Here is a 21,026-nt window from a genome sequence, read left to right as displayed (position 1 = left end):
CCATCAAGTCATTTTTCCTCCTCTTCAATAAATGTACATGCATTTCTTTTCGGTAACAAAAGAGCTATTGTGTGTTTGGACTTAGAATGTTAAGCCAATTAACACATGGCATTGAGACACAGGATCCTACCCACGCTTTCTCCCTTCTTGCATGTGAGGCAGTTAATACACTGCTGAAACCCCTAACCTGAAAACAAATCACTGTGAGATCATTCTTCACTTTTCAGCTCTTTTATTGCAGGCATGAATACAGGAACAGGTAAACAGTTCAGCCACAAAAAGCCTCTCTCAAGGCATGTTTTACTTACAATCACCATAGCATGCTGTCTTCTAGTCCAGGCTTCTATTCAGTTGGTACCGTGCTGGTGTAAGTAGCCTGACCCTGCAGCAACAAATGCCATCTCCCATCATTCTAGGATTCCTTTACAACACTCAAAGTTACAAAACAAAAAACAAAACAAAAAACCCCAAAACACATTTGGGCCTGATCTTGCATGCAAAACAACAGATCAGTCTCAGTATATTTATTGCAAACTCCTTGAGAATCAGGACGCTGGTGGAAAAAATAAACACAATATTCCACTTTAGTTTTCTGTTAACCAGAGAGGTTAGCAAGGGTGATATGAAAAGGAGCTTCCAAAAACAACAAAATCAAGGTATATTTGGCTGAAGCATTTTATTATAGCATTTCATTTGGCTTTGTTGGCCAAACATAGCTGGGGGAACAATTCTTCAAACAGAATATTTGAAGGAGCAATCTAATGTCAAAATAATAGAATCAAGAGTGAGATGGACCATATTGGATGCTGACTTAGAACTTTAGAAAGGAAAAGTCTGTTTACTTCAGGAGGTCCAATGCTGGAGCATGCAGAAAAATTACACTCTTTTGACTTCCTGTTAAAATTGTGCTGGAGAATCCTTATTCAATATTTTATATTTTCCCTCTTGTTGCAACTTTTAAAAAATATATATATTGAGAAGTTATCCAGAAGTTATCATTTCAGCTTCAGTTCCTGTGGGTTGTATAATACTGGGGAATATTTATGCATACAAAAATCCACCCCAACCTTCAAAACCCCTGCAGTAAGTATATCTCATTGTCTGGGATAAGCTGTTATGTAAAAGCTCTTCTTAGATTCATGACCATCTTATGAATCATCACACACACACACACACACACACACATACACACACACACAGATCGAAGACAGAGCAGAGTTCAAAGATATATCATGGACATACAATACTGTGATTTATACAGCACTGCACCCATTGCCTTCAACCATGGGGCTACTGCAAATAGCTATGAAGACTGGAAAATAATACTGATAAACATCAGAGCAAGGAAAATCTGGCTATGATATGCTTCCAATGGGAGGGGACGACAACTGGGGCTTTATGGTACTGTGATCCCCATCCCCCACACCTGTGGATGCTCCTAAACCTATCCAGGACATCACATATAAATCCAGGCTAAAACAAGTCCAGCTGTAAGAAGGGATATTTAGTGTGCCTAATGAGAGATGGATTTCAGAGCATTCTGTGAGAGCGCATCCAGTATTGCTCATCCACTGAATACTTCTCCTGATTCTAATTGGCAGTCCTCATAGAAAGAGCATCTATGCTAAATGTAAACAGCTGTGAGGCATCTGATATGACATTTGGTCAGTGTGAGCCTGTGTCAAAAACTAGGGGAAACTATCCAACAATGCACTACCTCACTATTGTTGATGTGCTAGTGGAAACCAGACGTTTGCTCAACATCAGTAGCACTTACTAGTGCAATGGGATTCCTGGTAACTTGTGCTAGCAAGTGCTATTTACATTGCACAAGTGTTGGTGGATCCTTCCCTAAAATTGGGTGAATCTGTCAGTTTCACTTTCTCCTGCATTCACATTTTTCAATCTCAAATTCATTCTGTCCTGTTTGTGAAGCAATTTTTGTGCAATTTGGTGAGATCTCATAAAAGATGAACCAAACAAAATCCTCACCCATCTGCACCAGCCAAATTCAATAGGTACAGCTATTCCCAGCATGTTGTACCTGTTTGCCATGTAGCTGTTAAAGATGAGGAGCCTATTAAAAAAAAGTAAGTGATGGCCATCCTAATTCAGCACCAGAATCAAAATTTAAAAATCTCAAGCTTTTTTTCCATCCCATTTATGAAGAAGTTTGGGAATGCTGTTAAGTTCTTATAAAAAAAATTAAAACCCAAACAAAATTCTCATCCCCGCTTGTCAATACACATAAAGACGACATGCAAAACTAAGCCTGCTTGGACCACATGATTTGCTAGTCTCTAAACGACTAGAAATGAAAGTTTCCCTGTCACTTGTTCAGCTCTTTCAGAGCACATGTAATGAACATATGTAGGTATTGGTGAGGGGGGTTGGGGTTGGGTTTCATCAAAACGTCAGTTCTGCAATTTCAGAATTAAAAGTTCTTATATGCAAGAAACACAGTGCTTCGGTTAGAAATGAAATATTTTGCGTCAGCCAGAAAAGCTGCCCGTCTTGTGGTGTTGCTCAAACTCAGTGCTTTGTCTGTGTATGGTAATAGATTCAAAAGTGGTCATCTCCAATTTGGAAGGGAGAAGTTAAACATTGAGGATGCGCAGAGACCTTTGGTACAATTGGTTCTCCAACAACAGCAAAAGAGGGAAACAGCTGTTGATGTGTTCCTAACTGTTTTGAGAAAAAGCCTTGAAGCCATTTCTTACACAATCTGTGGTCATCTAAGATTCCTACAGTTATAAACTAACCAGGCAACTAAAATCTGGCAAACAGAAAATGCCCTTCCTGGGACTCTATATCAGAGCATTCATAAATTTACCCATTGGGAATGGGAATTTGTGGGTCGTCTAATTAAAAGGAATAAGAGAATATTACAGAAATTCAGGAGATGGGGCAAAAGCCTAGGGCTTACACATTCTCCATTCAGAGATGTTAACAACAACTCTGAGACCTGCGAGCTCTAGCTTTGAAGGATTGACTTTATGGGTTTATTATTAGTTTCCAGTTTCTGTGACATGTTTCTGTCCTTCCAAAACAGTTGCAACAGGTCAATGCATTTGTTCTTCAGCTGGTACTTCCTGAACATGTTTGCATGAAAATTAACAGGTATAAGTTTAGATCTCACACTAATTGTCTTGTTCTCTACTGTCTCTCCAGTTTGTTCTGTAACTGTCAATGTAGCAACAGAGCCACAGTAATTTCACCCAGGCCATAGCTAGACCTAAGGTTTATCCCTGGATCATCCAGGGGTCAAACCTGTTCATCTATGTGACACATAGGGGATGCAGTGCTCAGGCAGGAGCGAACCCTGGATGATCCCAGGATAAACCTTAGGTCTAGCTGTGGCCCCAGTTAACTATTTTAGCCACTCCATTGCTGGTGCAATGGTGTAAAGCGGGGGAGTTGAACCTGATCTGTGAGCCAAATCTGGTTTGCCTGAGTGTCAATCTGTCTCTCTGGGGTGCCTGAAATGGCTACACCCCCTTCCCCTGCTCCCACCCCCAGATATTAGTCCTTATTTCTGAAGGCATCTTCAGAGGTTCATGAGAACATTAATATCACCAGTCCCATGCATGTTTACTGGCAACTATATTACTTCTAAGACAATATCCCCAGCATTGCAGCCTGCCTGGTACCTGATCTTTTTATCTCTTTATCCAGTTTCAGTGGCTAGACTAGGAGTAGGCAACAAACAAGACACATGTGGTCCTCAGAGGTCACCCAGGAAGCCTACCATGGGAGACCTGTCCTCCAGTTCCCCCTTGCATGTGCCACCACACTTGCTAAAAAAAGGCACTGGAGGAGAATTTTCCCCATGTGCCCTGTGTAGCAGCAAAATGAGGCTCTTGCCAGTCCAGCAATCAGCTGTTTGGTGGGCTGACAAGAACCAGATTCTGCTGGGAAACAGCTGCACAAGGAGGACCTCCCTCATGGTGATTCTGTTGGGAAACAGCCATGTGGGGCTGACTCTTATCACACACCTGTTTCCCAGCAGAATGTTACTTCTGGAAAAGAGGGTACACAGGAAGAATTAGCTAACCACTAGACAAATGTGGCTGTTATCGATTGTGCTTCGGCCTTGTAGGATGCAGGGAATGAGCCTTTATTTCCTCTATTGTGTGACTACAGAAGTTGCGGTGGGGTACTAGAACAAGGAAAATATCACTTTATGCGAAACTTTTCCGATTTATTCAGAGGAAGGTATATACACCACATATTTTAAAACCCTTGGATTGACAGAAAGAAACATACAAAGGCCACAATCCAGCTAAAGTTAAATATGATTGATTTCAATTGTTGAATACTCACATGCCTAAATCTGTCCCAGTGAAAGCAATGGGATGTCACTGAGGCCCGAAGGGTGTGCTACAAACTAAATTGATAACAATAACTAGGTGATAGCTATGTCACTGATCCTTTTGGAAAAGGATAAAGCTGAGAACAAAGCGGGCAACCTCTACCTCTGCAGATGTTTGTCCGACAATTCCTTTCATCCCTCACTATTGGCCATGCTGGCTAGGGCTTTTGGGAGTTGTAGGCCGAAAATTGTCTAGAACATTATTAAAGCTTCTTAGTGAGGTTTGTCTTCACAATTTAAAGCCATTGGGAAGAGTACTTTAATTCTGAAGCTATCATCAACCAGTCAACAATTATAGTGGCATTTCGAAGAGAAATGTTTGTTTTATATGGTTGAGGCACTGTATTTTTCTCTTGGTGATAATAGTCCAAGTATCAGCCATTTTTCTGATGGGGCAGTGATACTGCATTACCAACGCATTACTGGATGCCAGTGGGTAGAACTATTTCAGCTCGACTGCCATATAAGTATTATTGTATGGAATTTGCAGACAGACAATGATCTTGTCTTTTTCACTGTTCTTTAAGGCCTCAAAGTCCACCAACACTTAAATATGTTTAATTTTTAGACTCTCAGATTTCAAGAGAATGTCAAATATAGTTTTTCAGGATGAAAAACAGAAGTGCATGCAGATGTTTACAGGATTTGAATTTCACTTAAAAGTCATCAGATTTTCAGTTTTATTTGGTATGATATTGGGACCTATGGCAAGACAATCTGAGTGATATGGATATATGGTTATTGTAATATAAAATGAAAATGACTGCTTTTCTTCAGAAGGTGTAGATGGATTTGTGCATTTCCTCTTTCTGTAATAATTGGAGCTAGGAATTTTAAAAGGCAGCTTTTTATTTTTCTATGTAGACTAACAGTCCTAAGATAAGATGGAATCATGATTCTCTCCCCCACCCACCCACAAAAAATTATTAACAAACAGCAGTGGTTTTTCTTTAACAAACAGCAGTAGCTCAGTTTAGTTATTAGATCTACAAAATGACCTTTTGTATATGCTATCAAAATATTCTGCGTAACATTTATCTCTGTGCAGATATTAACATATATACAGAACAGAGTTTCTGAATAGAAATCAATATATATTCCTTGCTGTTCCTTTTTGACCTAGATTTACCAAAAATTAGCCTCAACTCCATTTTTATAGTTATATAAAATCCTAAGTACTTGGGAGAAATAAAGGGAAAAAGAAATCGTTGGCTGGGATCCAAAGAGCTACATAAGCTTATACAGGGGGCTTGTGCTTGCCGAATGGAATTTTTTACTCCCCCCCCAACACACACACACACACACACACGCACGCACATACACACACACACACATGTACAGCAGGTTCACGACCTTCTTTTTGAAATTATTCTCAGTTTTAAAAGTTTTTGCCATGTACAATTTGGGTGGTTGGGTGTTGTTTGAGGAGGGGGAAAAACAAATAAATCTGAATCCACCCACCCTGGACTCTCAGAACAAGTTTTGTGGTTCTTTGGATCCTGGCCATAGTATCAAATATACAAAGGAAGTCCTTGAAGTTTATGTAAAACTTTTTTTTAGCCAACGGTGATTAATCCAGGAGGATTGGATGTACCACTTTGTCACAATGCATCATGTTGTGTACACAGAAGCAGAGGAATGTAAACAGACAGAAGGCACAGAAAAGGCCCCAATCCATTCTCCATGTGAGACAGAAGTGAGAATTTTCATAATTCTGTCATCAGCAGTCTTTTCATCATCTTTTCTCGCTCCAGCTCATGCCTCAAAGTCTCAGTGCTGTGGAGTTAATAAACATACAAGCAATTATGGGAACAACATGCATCATGTTTCAGTTTAAATCATTAACACCTCAGTAACACTGACCAAAGAGTTCCCTTTATATTGTTAGAAAAACATGCTGAAAATAGATCACTGTATGAGTATAGTGTTTGGCTGACATTTTGAGCTTAATACCAAGGGCAAACCCAGCTGACATTGCTTCCAGACAAAGAGCTGCTAGGGCTACTAGTCAAAAGACAATGTGCACCTATTCCATCTTTTCTCCCTGAACAGATATTCTGCAGAAAGAAAAAAGTATGGAAAAGATGGGAGGGTTACAAGTTGAAGGTGATATTGTCTGGACACACATACCCAAAATTCCATGAATGCCCTAGAGAGTTTCTCACATTGCCAAATATGCCCATGCCCCCCAAAAGATTGCTCACCCTTGGTCTAGAGAGTGGTAGGATTTTGCTGGGGACCCAGGACCAGATAAAGGCCCAGCAGCCCTACAGGGTCAGTGTTGTGCCTTCACATGGGGCATCCAAGAAGGCTGGAGGCACTGCTCAGTTTACAGTCCACACCTCTTGTTAAGGGGACCCACTGAGGAGGCCTTGCACAAGCCACTTCCCAGTTCCTGGAGAAGTCAAAGCATGGAGTTAAGACTTCTGTGCCATCTGTGTTTTTTTGGTTCTAGAAACTGACAACTCTTCATTTTAACAAGTCAGTCTCTGACCACTCAGACCATTTTATTCAATGCTCCATGCCCTGCCCTCTGCATCATGATATTGTGTTGCCACCTCAAAATGTACAGCATTGTGATGTCGGCAGTGGAGTCAGCATAAATCTCTTGGGCAAGAAGAGTTGAGTTGGCCACATCCACTGCTACTATTCCATCACATCACAGATTACCCCCGAAGGTTGTTCCCCACTCCTGTAATAGGGTTTGTGGACTAGCAGGCTATGCCAAAGGTTTCATTGAAGAGGAGGAATTTGGAGAGAATATATCAGGCATAGACAACCTGGTACCCTTCAGATGTTTTGATTACAACTCCCATACTCCCTGACCATTGGCCATGCTGCCTGGGACTTATGGGAGTTGAAGCCCAAAAGTTGCTTGGTTGAAGTTGCCAACCCATGGCATCATGAAGGCATTCTGGGAGGCACTTCAAAGCATGAAGGGCAACAGGTAAGAAAAGGCAGAGTTATTTGAGGGTGCTGAAGACATTCAGACTGCTGCAGGTGGTGGAACGGGTTGAGCAGTAGCCACAGGCAAGACTATGTCTGGGAATAGAGTGGAGAGATATTGGAGGTGGGGGCAAGGCCATGGTGCTTTTTTAAAGTGACGACCAGAAGGGCCTGTGCAAGATTTTAGAGCAGAGAGGAAACCAAGGATGGAGATTTCAGGAGGGGTATCAGAGCAAACAGAAAGAGGAATGATTTTGGGAGCAGAGGTGAGGGGACCAAGGTGAGAGAACGGAAAACCAGAGAAGAAATCATTTCAGAAGTTAAGGTGAGAGGGTATGAATCAGAGTTTTTGCTGAGGGGACATTCAGGAAGGGCTGTATCATGCAAATGTGCTTTGAAATGTCATAAATAGAGAAGCAACATAATATGGCAATATATGGTTTCATTTGGTAGATATAGACACCTTCATGGGCTACTGCTAGAATAAATCTAGTTTGTAGCAGAGCCAGGCTCACAGGGTCAAAGTGCCAGGAGTTTTTGATTAGCAGATTGATGATGTTATCTGTCACACACACACACACACACCTCAGGTGTCCTTGTTCCCTCTGAGGTGAGTTGCAATCATTCCAGTAATTGGCAATGGGGGAGGTAATGGATTTTCCCAGCAACAATATATATTATTGTGAGCTTTCCCTGTTACAATGCAGAGTATTGGGGAGCTTGGTCTTGAATGGGCAACTAAGATTGCAATCCTATGCATGTCTACTCAGAAGTAAGCCCCATTCGTTTCAGTAGGGCTTACTCACAACTAAGTGTGTATAGGATTGTAGCCTAAGACCCTAAGAGAAAAGACCTGTTCCCGAGGAGATGAAATTTGCTATCACATAAGAAGATCCCTGTTGGATCAGACCAAGGGTCCACCTAGTCCAGTACTCTGTTCACACAGTGACCAGGAACCCACAAGTAGAACAGCACCCTCCCACCTATGTTCCTCTGCAACTGGTGCACATAGGTTTACTGCCTCTGGTACTGGAGGTAGCACAAAGCCATCAAGACTAGTACCCATTGATAGCCTTCTCCTCCAGGAATTTATCTAACCTCTTTTTAAAGCCATCCAAATTGGTGGCCATCACTACATCTTGTGGTAGTGAATCCTATGTGCTGTGTGAAGAAGTACTTCCTTTTATCTGTCCTGAATCTCTCACCAAACAGGTTCATGGGACCCCAGGTTCTAGTATTTTCAGAGAGGGAGAAAAATGTCTCCCTAGCCAAGCTAAACAACTGGTTTGTTGATACAGATCAGCGCAACTGCTTGCATTTTTAAACTCTCCTTGGGAACATGGCTATCAGGACGGTCACGATGAGCACCTGTATTTCAAAATTCAGCACTACAGCACTGCTAATGGCAAACATTCTGAAATAGAGGAAAGAGTTGTGGAAGGGTGACTCCTAAGCATTTTGGAAAACTAGACAACAGAATGGAGCTTTCACTTTCCCCTTCCCACATCCCTTTCCTTGCCACTGTGGGAAGGGGAAAGTGACTGTTGGGAGTAGAAAACAAGGCACGTAACATTTCTGTGGAAGGTTCACTCAGTACCTGTCTGCCAGAGAAATGGGTTTGTGAGATGAATAGATGGTCTGCACAGTTGGAGTTGGAATGGTCTCCACCAAAGACCTCGTTGCAGGTATTGGAATAACTGGTGATAACATCTTTGGAGATGACTGTATAACACAGCATTGTAGCTTACTGTCTATAAATTCTGCCTAGAAATGAAAGCAAAAGAGATAAGAGATGTTGCGGCATCTTTCCCCACATTTTCATCCACACTTTCCAAATCAGCAATCCTCTTCTAAACATAAGGATGAGCTGGAAATCAAAATCCACTGAGAAGCCAGAAAGACATTTGACATAATAATTGTGCTGGAGAGAAAAATGCAGAGCATTGCAGAGAATAACATTCAATTTTATTGTTAGACATTTCTAGAAAACCTCTGCAGAGCACTAACTGCAAGGGCTCTTTAAATCCTGCAAGGTTACCCCTTCTAACTAGAGGTAATTATATCATAAACTAAATATTGGTTTCCCCAAACTGGGCCAGTTCAAATGGAAGAATATGCTCTCTCTCACTCACTCACTCACTCACTCTCTTTCTACATCCAATTCTTAATAGGTTCTTCTAACCTGTGCATCAACACAATTTAAACGAGATTTTCCCAAACCAAGAACTTTCCATTTAGTCTTTAGTAAGGCAAGATTCTAAAAGCAAAGAAATGAACCACAAAAGCACAAACATTTTCTCTGGAAGCCAAAAACGAGACACTTTAAATAAATATACACTGAAAGGATACACAGATATTGGCAACTAAATGTGATCAAACATGATAGCAAAACATTCAGACTGGGGAACTAAAGTGCAGGATCTCTGCCTGTCTTGGACTCTGGCCTTTAAATACAATTATGCCCTTTTAGTAGGGATTATAAAATGTTGTTGACTATAGAATGGTTGGGGTCTCACCACAGAACTGAAAGACATGGCAGTTGCAAGTGTTTAGCATGACATAATCCTTAATACTGCACTTCATGTGTAACATATCTTCAAGTGTGCTTCGTGCATGCTTGCTTATATACTATATAATTATATATGCTTACCATTGAAAGTTGCTTAAGGTAATGCTGAGCTGAAAAAAGGCAAAATGCCCCCCCCACACACACACACATTTGCGGTGGTTATTTCCCCCCACACCCTTCTGTAAAAGGGGTACCAAAGGGTTTGTGAGAGGATGGGTGTTGAGGGAAGAAGCAATGGATCCCCATTCACAAGGCAATTAGACGGACATCCCTACACCCAATCCAGTGATAAATAGTTGACTACTTGGGGCCAAATGTGCAGGGGATGCACATTTGGATGTGCACCTAAATCAGATGCATTTATTTATTTAAGTTTTAGTCATTCTGTCTTGCTCTATAATACATAATTTGAAAATAGAAATAATAATAATAATAATAATAATAATAATAATAATAATAATAATAATAATCAGCAGCAGCAGCAGCAGCAGCAGCAGCAGCAGCAGCAGCAGCAGCAATACAAGCCAGGTTAAGCAGCACTTTACAATACAGCAACTAAGCTTGCAATCTTCAGGTCCCTGGGATGGCATCCCAGCCCTGGAGCTGATCTAAAGTCATTCCCTCCAGATGTAAGCAATGGGAAGTAAATCTTTGAGGGGGGGGGAGGACATTGGATGTGTATAAGGCTGCAATCCTATAACACTTACTTGGTAGTAAGCCCCATTGAACTCAATGGGGCTTATATCTGAGTAGACACACATCAGATTGCATTAAAAAAAAACCTTTATCTGATACCGGAAAGACCTGGGGAGGAAATTTTAAAGTTGAGGTGTGCCACAACTGAAAAAGCTCTCTTGCAGGTAGGGTGACCAACTCTCAGGATTTCCCCGGATTTGTCCTGTTTTTTGTTCTTTCCATGGTGTCAGGGAGGATTTTCTATAATTTTCAATAATGTCCTGGAATGACACACCTTCCTCTTTAAGGCTGCCATTAGCATGGCAGGAGGGAGTGACATGCTTTCTTGAGGCACATCATTCCCCCACCCCGAGCTCCAATTGAGGTCGTAAAGGGGAAAGTGGGTCATTCGTGGACATTATAGAAAAGGCCCCAATTGGAGTGGATGGTGGTGGTGCAGAATGAAATCCTTTCCCCTCCTCCACTCCAATCGGGTTCTTTAAGGTGGCAGGGGAATAACGTACTTTCTGCAGGACTCAGAAAGCTGCTTCCCCACACACACACTAGGTGTCCTCTTTTTTGGTTTCCCAAATATGGTCACCCTACTCACAGGTCAGAAAAAAAGGAGAATTGGGTTCTCAGGATGCAAATAATTTATTTTCACGATGCCCGGCACGTTTCGGCCTGCATTTTATTCGAAAGCCTTCCTCAGGGGGTTGTTAGAAGACAGTGTCGGCAGAATGTCCTCTAGCAAGATCATTGCCTCCTGCGATAACCTATGGTGACCCTTGAGGAAGATGTTCACTAGGCAGGCTTAAGTGGGAGGAGCCAATCCTTAAGTTGGTCTGCTTCCACGCTGTTTGGTAACATCTCAATGCACATCCCATTGAAAGTAATGCATAGATGGATGACATCATCATCTAGATGATGCACATTGGAATTCACAGTGCATTCAATTCCATAGGATGCACATTTGTATATGCATCCCCATTCCTGTTCTGCCCCAGCTAGGCATAAATAGCTATGAGTGATTAGAGCTAGATAAGAGAGAAAGTCTTGCCATACCTGCGGGATCGCCTTCTCCCGTATAATCCGCCCCGCACACTCAGGTCCTCTGGGAAGAATCTACTTCAGTATGCCAAAATTAGGCTGACAAGTATTACCCAGAGGACCTTCTCTTCTGCTGCTCCCAGACTGTGGAATGGCCTGCCGGAGGAGACTCGTCAACGTAACAGTCTATCAGCATTTAAGAAAGACTGATCTATTCTGGCAGGCCTATCCAGTGGAATTTTAGGATGTTTTTAGGATGTTTTAGTAATGTATACTATGTTTTTAATTCAGTTTTATGTATTTTATACTTATTGTTGTTCCCTGCCTTGATCTAAACGGAGAGGCTGGTAGGAAATAAATGTATTATTATTATTATTATTATTATTATTATTATTATTATTATTATTATTATTATTTGCAATGAACCCACCAGTGTGGTATTGGCCCAATTTCCTTGGTAATAGGAATGTGTTACGTCTTCTTCCCATTCAGAGTGAAGGCAGTGGACATCATTTGTCATTGATGTTGTCCCCCCATAGCAAAACCTAATTGGCTGCATGGCATAGTGATGCCTTCATTTTCACTATGCAATCCCTGATTGACTGCAGTGAAAAAGATTTTCAAGTAAAATAAAAAATGGCACCAAAGCAAAGGCAGATTGAGGAGACAGGGGCTGCGAACACATGAGGAAATATGTGAAAGTGTGCAAGGTAGTATTTTTTGCAGATCCTTTCACAACTCCAAAATGCCAACTTTTGCATCAAAAATTCAGCACAGCACTCGCTTAAATTCAGGGAAAGCACTTGGATATCTGCAATAATTGACAATGGCCAAAGTTTGGGAGATTCTAACTGCTGTTGACATCTTATGTTGGATAATATGGGATTGCACCAGTATATCCAGTGTGAGAAATGTGCAGCTGGAGGCTCTTAAAGAAGCAGAAAGATTCTCTGGGTCAGGGGTGAGCAGAGAGTATATCTTCAGATGTTTTGGACTTCAACTCCCAGTATTCCTGGCCATTGTCCATGATGGAGTTGAAGTCCAAAGTATCTGTAAACCTACCTTTTGCCCATCCGTGCTCTGGCTTGCAACCTCACAACCATGACCATAGTAACCATGCTAATAAAGTAGGTAAAGGTCAACACATTGTTCAGATCATAACCACAGTGGGGGCACAGAGATAAAGACCACCTACTGCCTGCACTGACTATTTGTGAAAGTAAATTGTTGCACTCAGGGACAAGCCATATGGTTAATGTAATTTATCATTTGGCCCCAATTACTAGAGTTTCGGATCAATTTTCACTATTATTCACTAAACAAAAGAGATTTTGGTATGTTGCACAATTAATAAAATGTATAGATCTAAGCTGGTTTCAGGCAGCCAGCTCAGGTCGACTCAGCCTTCCATCCTCCCGAGGTCCATAAAATGAGTACCCAGTTAGCTGGGGGAAAGGTAATAACGGCCAGGGAAGGCAACGGCAAACCACCCCACTATAAGGCCTGGCAAGAAAACGTCAGCGAAAGCTGGCGTCCCTCCAAGAGTCAGTAATGACTCAGTGCTTGCACAAGAGGTTCCTTTCCTTTCCTTTCCTATAGATCTAATTGCCTGCCCCTACAATTTTTCCTACTTTTTATTCTAAAAAGCCAGTTGAGAAGGGGTTTTTTTTAGCCTGTTTAAAAGAACAGATGTATTGTGGTCTCCTTATTTATTTGACAATTTTTGCCTTTAATTCTTTAATGCTTGGCCATATTTAGAGCGCGCTTTGGACTGTAGAAGGTTCATGGACATTGTTCTGAAATAAACTAGACTTGCACGTATTGTGCTAAATGCAGTTTTTCAGTTGCATTTTCTACTTACAGAAAACTGTGGTAGTGTTGGAAAAGGATCGAAAAAAGGATTAGATGTAGCAGCAGGGAATGTCTTTATCTTTAAGGAAGATAAAGAAAAAGATGTTACTTTCAGAACATACAAAGGAAAAGAAATGAAGCAAAGCGCTGCAAACTCCAGCTTTATGCCTGACACACCAGCACGGTTTAACAGCACTCAAATTAACTGACACACCCAGACACATGTGCAAAAATTAATGGTGAGCATTCAAAGGTTAACAGAAGGAACAATTGCACTCCTTTGATTCATGCAATTTATTAGCTAAATTGAACCATTCCTTAAAGTAGATACAGAACTGATTGTATACAGTGTATATCACAATTGCAAACAGTTATTAGAAGGGATTTCCAACTTGCTTTAATCCAGATCTGCTCAAGAATAATAGTTTTACAGCATTACGAAAAGAATGTCTGCTATATTTGTCACACTATGAATCCACGCTTTCACTTGTCTTAGAAAGGAATACAGAACAGACCACAGAAAAAGCACTTGCCCGGGCAATGGACCCTAAGCACAGTGGCAGCTGCTGCCCCCTGTTGGCTATATTTTGAGTGACAATGAAGTCCTGTGCTTACTGCTAACCAAAGGGAACACTGAAAGGCTGAATATAAACAGTATGAATCGGTATGTTCTGAAACGAGTTTTTAAAGTTGTTATTATTTACACTGTGAGCACGCTGAATGAAATCATAGGCAAGCAACTCCTCAGATACCATGTGAAATACTGATGTATCCAAAACATTAAGAGCAAGCAAAGGAACGGGCATATCAAATCAATGAACACTATTAAATACAAGAGCAGCATTGCTTTACAAGGTAGTCAGATTGCACTGCGAACGAATTATGTATAAATCCCACAAGAGATTCTGGAAAGAGGAAACCCATGTAACAGCCTTATAGAGATTAAGACTATTGGTTCATCTAGCCCAGTACAGTGCCAAGTAGGATGGCCATTTACACATCGCCAAAAGAACAAGACAAAACAGGATGGATATTTGCATAAAATGTGCATATGCTAATTTATATGAAAGTCACTGTAATTGTAGAAATAATACTATAATTTAAACAGAAATGCAGTACATTTCATCATAGTGGCGAAGACTGTGCCCAGGTGATCTGGTGCTCAGGGCTTTTCTACATGAGGCATTTATTGTGCACTTGTCATTCCCTACTAATGGTTGTTTACAATGTTGTGAACCTCTAATTTAGCTCCTGTGACTAACCAGCACTTTTGGTAAGTTTCTTTTAAAGCAAGGAAAATGCGGCATTTAATTGTGAAAGTGAAAGAAAGCGCAATTTCCTCTTGTGTAACTGCACCTATTCTACTACATCACCATGCCACCTAGAGGTTATGTAGTGGAAAAGCAGGAAAGGAAACACTCCTTGCGTAAGGCTAAGATCTCAATTCTGCAACAAAACTGAAACTAGATACAGCAGATGAATAGCCTTGTTTAGAAAAGCACCAAGTCTGCTATCTAAAGGCTACTAATTGTTGATAGGCAACTTCAGGGCCTCTGTTCTCTCATTTTAGGATTCTTTGTCTTTAAACTGAACTTAGACAGTCCTAAACTGGCAGCAGTCTCCAAAGCTTCAGGAAGCCTGATGTGAAGGACAAGATGGTGTCCGCCTCCCAATCCATGTACAAAAGCAAACTGGACTGACAATTGAATCTTTCTCCACCAAACCTGGAAGCCACAAGCTAGCTTAGGGGGTTCAGGGTAGGCTGCATAGCCCTCCCCATATCCGCTGCCTGAGGCAACTGCTTCACTCTGCCTTATGGTAGCCATACACCTGGGCCAGGGACTACACCGGAAGCTTCCGCATGCAAAGCATTTGCTAGGTGATTCACTTAACTCAGGAGGCAGATAAGAGGGGGTTGTGCCATATCAACCCTTCCCTGACCCACTCCTCTCTGAGCCTTGGTAACTCGGGCCATAGCTAGACCTAAATTTTATCCCAGGATCATCCCGGGTTCGTCCCTGCCTGAGCACTGGATGCCCTGTGTGGCACTTAGATGAACAGGTCTGACCCTAGGACAATCCTGGGATAAACCTTAGGTCTAGCTATGGCCTCACTGCCCCCCCCGGGGGAAAATGAAATGGTCCTTGCCTGAAGGCTTCTCAGCCACATTGGATTGAGCAGGTAGTTCAAATGATCAGAGCAGGGCTGGCCCAAGACAGTCTCCGGGTGGTTGTCCATTAGCATTTCACAACAAAGCCCATGCGACTGAACAGCAAATGGAAGAAGATGCCGGCCAATTGCGTGCTCTTCTCCCTGCCCAGTCTGGTTAGCGCTACCATTATGCAGAGTGAGGCTGCTACCTCCGACAGCTGATTTAGGGCTATTGACTGTTATTCTTTTGGCTGTTTGTGTGTGTGTGTGTGTGTGTGTGTGTGTGTGTGTGTGTGTGTGTGTGCTTTTTGCATCAAAGCCCCCTTGAGGCTTACATAAAGCACATCTGGCAGGTGGTTAGGTTAGGGTGAAGGGATGGGAAGCTTAAGGAAGTGTGTTGCTCATCAGTAGCTGGAACAACTGCCTACCCACAATTCTCCCCACTCTGTTTTCCCCTGGCAGCCTACACGATTGTTGATTTAAAATACCCTATTTCTTCGATTCTAAGACACACTTTTCCCCCCATATAAACATCTCTAAAAATGGGGTGCGTCTTAGAATCACGGGTGTGTCTTAGGGTTGTTGTTTTTCCTGTTGGTGGTACTGAAATTAGTGTGCGTCTTACAATCGATGGCGTCTTACAGTCGAAGAAATACGGTAGTAACTGAAATTATTGGCTTTGTTTCTAATGTTTTCTCATTTGTGGGTAGGGAGGATTAACAATACTTGGAGCCCTTCCCCCAGTCACCTGTTGGACCCAGGGGATTTGATTAACCTTTTGAAAGTAAAATGAATGTGTTAAAATTCAACCAAACCGTCATGGTAAAACTGTTTTATAGGCTTTAGCAGTCCCAGTTAAGTAAATAAAACCAGTGTAGCAACACCAGGTGTTGCGCTGCCCAAGGGGCACTCCCTATGGGCTTGGCCATTTCATGCAAACATCAGCCAAGGCCATGAGGTTATGCTCATTATGAAACATATTGTGAGACGAAATTAATTGAAGCTGGGTATTAATATTTAGGCAGACTATATAAGTAAGAAAAAGCAATATGCGGAATCCATAGAAGCTGACATCAAGGAATAAAAGGAAAACAAAGAAAATGTGTTTAGCAATAGAACAAAAATCAAAACAACTTTCATTATCAAATTGATAGTGGAGATCTGAACAAGGTTAACACAAAATCTGGCAGAAGCAAAAGAGGATTTAGAGAACAATATAAATAACAAACGTTGGAGGGGGGAAAAGGTTGCAAACATTTGAAGAGTGATGTTTTTCTGGTAGTTGGGAAGAATATCTCTATAGGCTTACGTATGTAATAATCATTTGAGAAGGTGACACACATTTCTTAGAGCTAAGGGAAGAAGTCATTTGAAGCCAATGTTGCAGATTGACTTTGAATCAGACAGAGTTTGGAGCTGCCGGTTGGCTGTAAGTGAAATATTCTGGGCTGCAAAGGCTCTCTGCAAAACTGATGTAGTGCTACTAGATTCCTGAGTGGCTTGTTTCCAATCTGCTTAGCTTGTATTTTTGTGAATAAAACAGATATTATACAGAGCCATAAATCTCCAGTGCTCCCGGAAACAAATGGTTGTATACAATGTTAATCCTACTTAAATTGTCCCATTGAAATGATTGGGATTTAAGTTAGACTAAAACTGGATACAACTCAGTAACTTATAGCTCCTAGGACTTCTCATTAAACCTTAAAAATTAGAAGTGAGTTAGAAAATGTATAGTGTACACTGGATACATCACCATTCTTTCTCCATTTTAGCTTGAGTCAAAATATATTCTAGAATGTTATTCGATGCAGCTGTCTCCAAGCAAATTTTCTGATCAACCTGAATCTCAGCAACCTTATTCTTGTTTTCTCCAACTGAATATCAATTTTTTTTAAAAAAAAAAAACTAACTTCCATTAACATTTTTCACTCTTGGATGTCTCAGACATGCAGCAGATGTTTCTGTTTTTGTTGTGATGTGAGGAAAGAGTCATTTGAGAGTCGGAGCACTGGGCTAGCAGTCATCACCACATTGCTAACTATTTTGTCTGAGAAATGTGTGCACTGCAAAGAAAAAACCCACAACTGCCATTCATGGGACCTCAAGTACAATTGTCGCTAATCACAATCAGGAAACAAGAAATCATGAATGTTATCACTGAAGAGACAGGAGAATTGTTTCTTTGATGGATATAAATAGAGCTGGAGAGATGGTATTTAACCTGAAGACTCTCATTGCACTGCCCCATGCATCCATATGGCGCTTCTGTGGTGCAGCTGATGTTTTCTATATGGAGTCTCATGAAGAGTCCTGCGGCATGATCCAGCAAGTCTCCTTAGATACATACATAACTGATTTTGCAGCCACCCTTTGGGAAAATGGCCATGAACAGATAAGACAAACTAAACTGCTTTAAGGTGCAATCCTATGCAAGTTTAGACAGAAAAAAAACTACAACTCCCAGCATTCCCCAGCAGTGGAGGCTGGTGTCTCCTATATCAGTGGGGCTGTGAATCCACCCTGAGTTTCAGTCAGTACCAACTCTTAAAGGAGCTATCCAAAGTGCTGAACCCATTTTGGGGGTAGGGCTCAGCACTTTGGACAGCTCCTTCCAGGCTTCTGCTCGCTCATCTTAGGATTCTTTGTCTTTAAACTGGACTTGGAAGTGGACAGCCCTAAATAGAGGACTGTCCTCTGTAAAGTAGGGGGTTGTCTATATGTGGGGAAAGCCCCATGGTGGCTGTGGATCTGTGCTGCATCAGTTAGGTGACACAGGTGCAGCTTCGTAGCCACTGCGGGGCTTCCCCAAGATGCTGTGCTTTTACAAAGTCAGGGATTTACCCAATTGTTTAAAAGGGAGCGACATCAATATGGTGCTTGCACTATGTGATGTCGCTCTGAGGCTAATCCAGGATCAACCCAGGAGTGGTGTCTGGTGGAAGGTGAACAGTGACTGGTCACCTTCCACCAGGAAGAGGGGAGGGGCGTCTCCGGTACCCGGATAACTGCCCAGAAACCCTGTGCTCCCTCCTCAGTGTCAGGATTACTTGATGACACCCCAGGAGAAGGAAAGTGCAGGGCTTGAGAAGGAGGTGGCACCAACCCAGTGTTGTGAAGACATCTCCTTGGGAAGGGCAAAATAGTGCCCACAATAGAAGAATGGCTACTGAAGATGTTTGAGCTAGTGGAGATGGCGAAACTCACAGCAATAATGAGAGAAAAATCTACTGTAAGATTTATAATTAAATGGGAACCCTTTGTAAACTTTATGAGGGGACGAGAAAAAGATGACTTGTATATCTGTGGATTCAACCAATAGTGTAGAAAATATTGAGAAAGAAATTAGAGATTTGGATTTGACAGTGACAGAGGAAGAAAAAAATAACAACATTGTTATATATTTTTGCTGGGGAGAATATTGGAAGAACATTTTATTTTGTGGGTTTTTTTGTTTGATTTTGTTTTGTTTGATTTTTGTGGGTGTGTCTGTTTATATGTATTATATTTTGTTCTGTATTTTTTTTTTATTTATTGGTGTTTGGAAATAATAAAAAGATTAACGTGAAAAGACAGTCCCTTGGACACATGGCTATCCTAGTGCAAACTGGCAGCTGTTCTCCAAAGCTTCAGGAAGGAAGTGAAAGACTACCCCAGATCCCATTAACTGGAGGGGCTTGGGCAGGGCTGGCTCAAGACATCTTGCTCCCTGACATGAAGAACAAGATGCTCCTTCCATTTCGGAGATATGGCTCAGCACTTTGGACAGCTCCTTCAAAGTTTGGCTGAAAGCACATTGTCAAAGCACATTGTAATTCATGTCCCTTTCAAAGCAATACAGTAAATTCTGTATCCTCCTTCAGATAGGCAGTCAGCTTTGTTTATGCTTGTGGTGTCCAATCCAAGTGATAAGAGTTTATAAGTCTATTTACATGTACAGATCTTCTTAGCTAGATCAGGGCAATTACCATCCATTTTGATTGGCAACGAATGCAACTTAGAATTAAACTGCTTTGCTAGATTTATCATACTTTCCCAAATAAAATGATTTCTCTCTCTCTCTCCACATTCACTTTTCATCACCTCATCCCAGTTCATCAGGTCAATGGAACATGTTGATCTCCCAAGAAATGAATGGGTACTTTCTTTGGATGGGAGTGCTTGCTCCTTAAGTTTCCACAAATGGAAGAACAACAATAACTCCACGTACATTTTAGAGAGAAAACAATATTGTAAGGACTGTTTGTGTCAGTCATTATATGAATTGATGTTTTTCATTTCCCCCTAACCCCCACTCTGTAACCTCTGGGATTTGTTACCATTTTAAGGAGGTTATAATTTTGTCATATAAGATGCAATGCCAAATGCATTGCCACAGACAACAGATACATTGTAACAAGCAGTTTTTATCCAAAGGAAACTGAGTAGCTACAACAAACCTCCACTTGAAGAAATATTCTCATTCAGAGAACTCAACATGCATTGATCGTTTCACCATCACCCATACAGAATCTAATTAAGGAGATGTCATTTTAAAGAATGCTTCATCGGTGAGAGACACTCCAAAGAAAACAACCTCCTTGAATAAATGCGTTGGGACATGAATGAAGCCAGCGAGAAATGAGAAGTTGTGTATGTTGTAATAATTTTGTTCCATCTAGTCTGATCCTGTGACAAAAGGGAAGCTTTTCATGAAAACTGTTAGTAAGGTCAGGCTGCCTATTATATAGAAGTGATAGAATTTGTATCTGCCAAAAGAGACTGAAACAAAGGAAAGGGATATTAGACAAACACTATTAGCAGTGTCAAAAATGTGTAGTCCATATAAGACAGACTCTGGCCTGCTTACATTAGCTGCCTGTACATTTCCGAGCCCGATTCAAGGTGCTGGTTTTAACATATAAAGCCTTACACGGCTTGGGACCACAATATCTGACGGAAAGCCTCTTCCAACATGAATCTACCTGTACACTACGCTTAACATCTAAGGTCCTCCTCCAGGTACCTACTCCAAGGGAAGCTCAAAGGACAGCAACAAGGAAGAGGGCCTTTTTTGTGGTGGCCCCCCAATTATGGAACAATCTCCCCAATGAGGCACGACTGGCGCCAACATTGTTATCTTTTTGGTGCCAGGTTAAAACTTCCCTTTTCTCCCAGGCATTTAATACCCTATGTTGAGTTTTAACTGACTCCAAAATGAGCTTTGGCCTGGCTGAGCGTTTAAAAATTGTTTAAAATGTTAGCTGGTTTTATGTTTTTGTTTTAAAATTTGTATATTGATTTTTAATGTTCTGTCTTTTTAATCTTTGTAAACTGCCCATAGAGCTTTGGCTATGGTGTGGTATATAAATGTAATAATAATAATAATAATAATAATAATAATAATAATAATAATAATAATATCACTATGAA

At 41.2% G+C, this 21,026-nt stretch overlaps 1 protein-coding gene across 1 annotated transcript in view; it reads right to left on the bottom strand.

Moving 5' to 3' along the window:
• Positions 1 to 6,001: 6,001 nt before the first annotated feature.
• LOC134398169 (band 4.1-like protein 4B) overlaps positions 6,002 to 21,026 on the bottom strand; it is a 53,737-nt gene continuing 38,712 nt past the window's right edge. Inside the window, exons 8-10 of the mRNA XM_063125452.1 lie at positions 13,474 to 13,542; positions 8,916 to 9,082; positions 6,002 to 6,148 (exon numbers count right to left, since the gene is read on the bottom strand). Of these exons, the coding sequence (XP_062981522.1) occupies positions 6,079 to 6,148; positions 8,916 to 9,082; positions 13,474 to 13,542 (306 nt within the window). The 3' untranslated portion in view covers positions 6,002 to 6,078. The remainder of the gene's footprint in view (positions 6,149 to 8,915; positions 9,083 to 13,473; positions 13,543 to 21,026) is intronic.

Source organism: Elgaria multicarinata, chromosome 1 (assembly GCF_023053635.1).
Source record: "Elgaria multicarinata webbii isolate HBS135686 ecotype San Diego chromosome 1, rElgMul1.1.pri, whole genome shotgun sequence".
NCBI lineage: Eukaryota > Metazoa > Chordata > Lepidosauria > Squamata > Anguidae > Elgaria > Elgaria multicarinata.
This window is presented reverse-complemented; position numbering and strand designations above follow the sequence as displayed.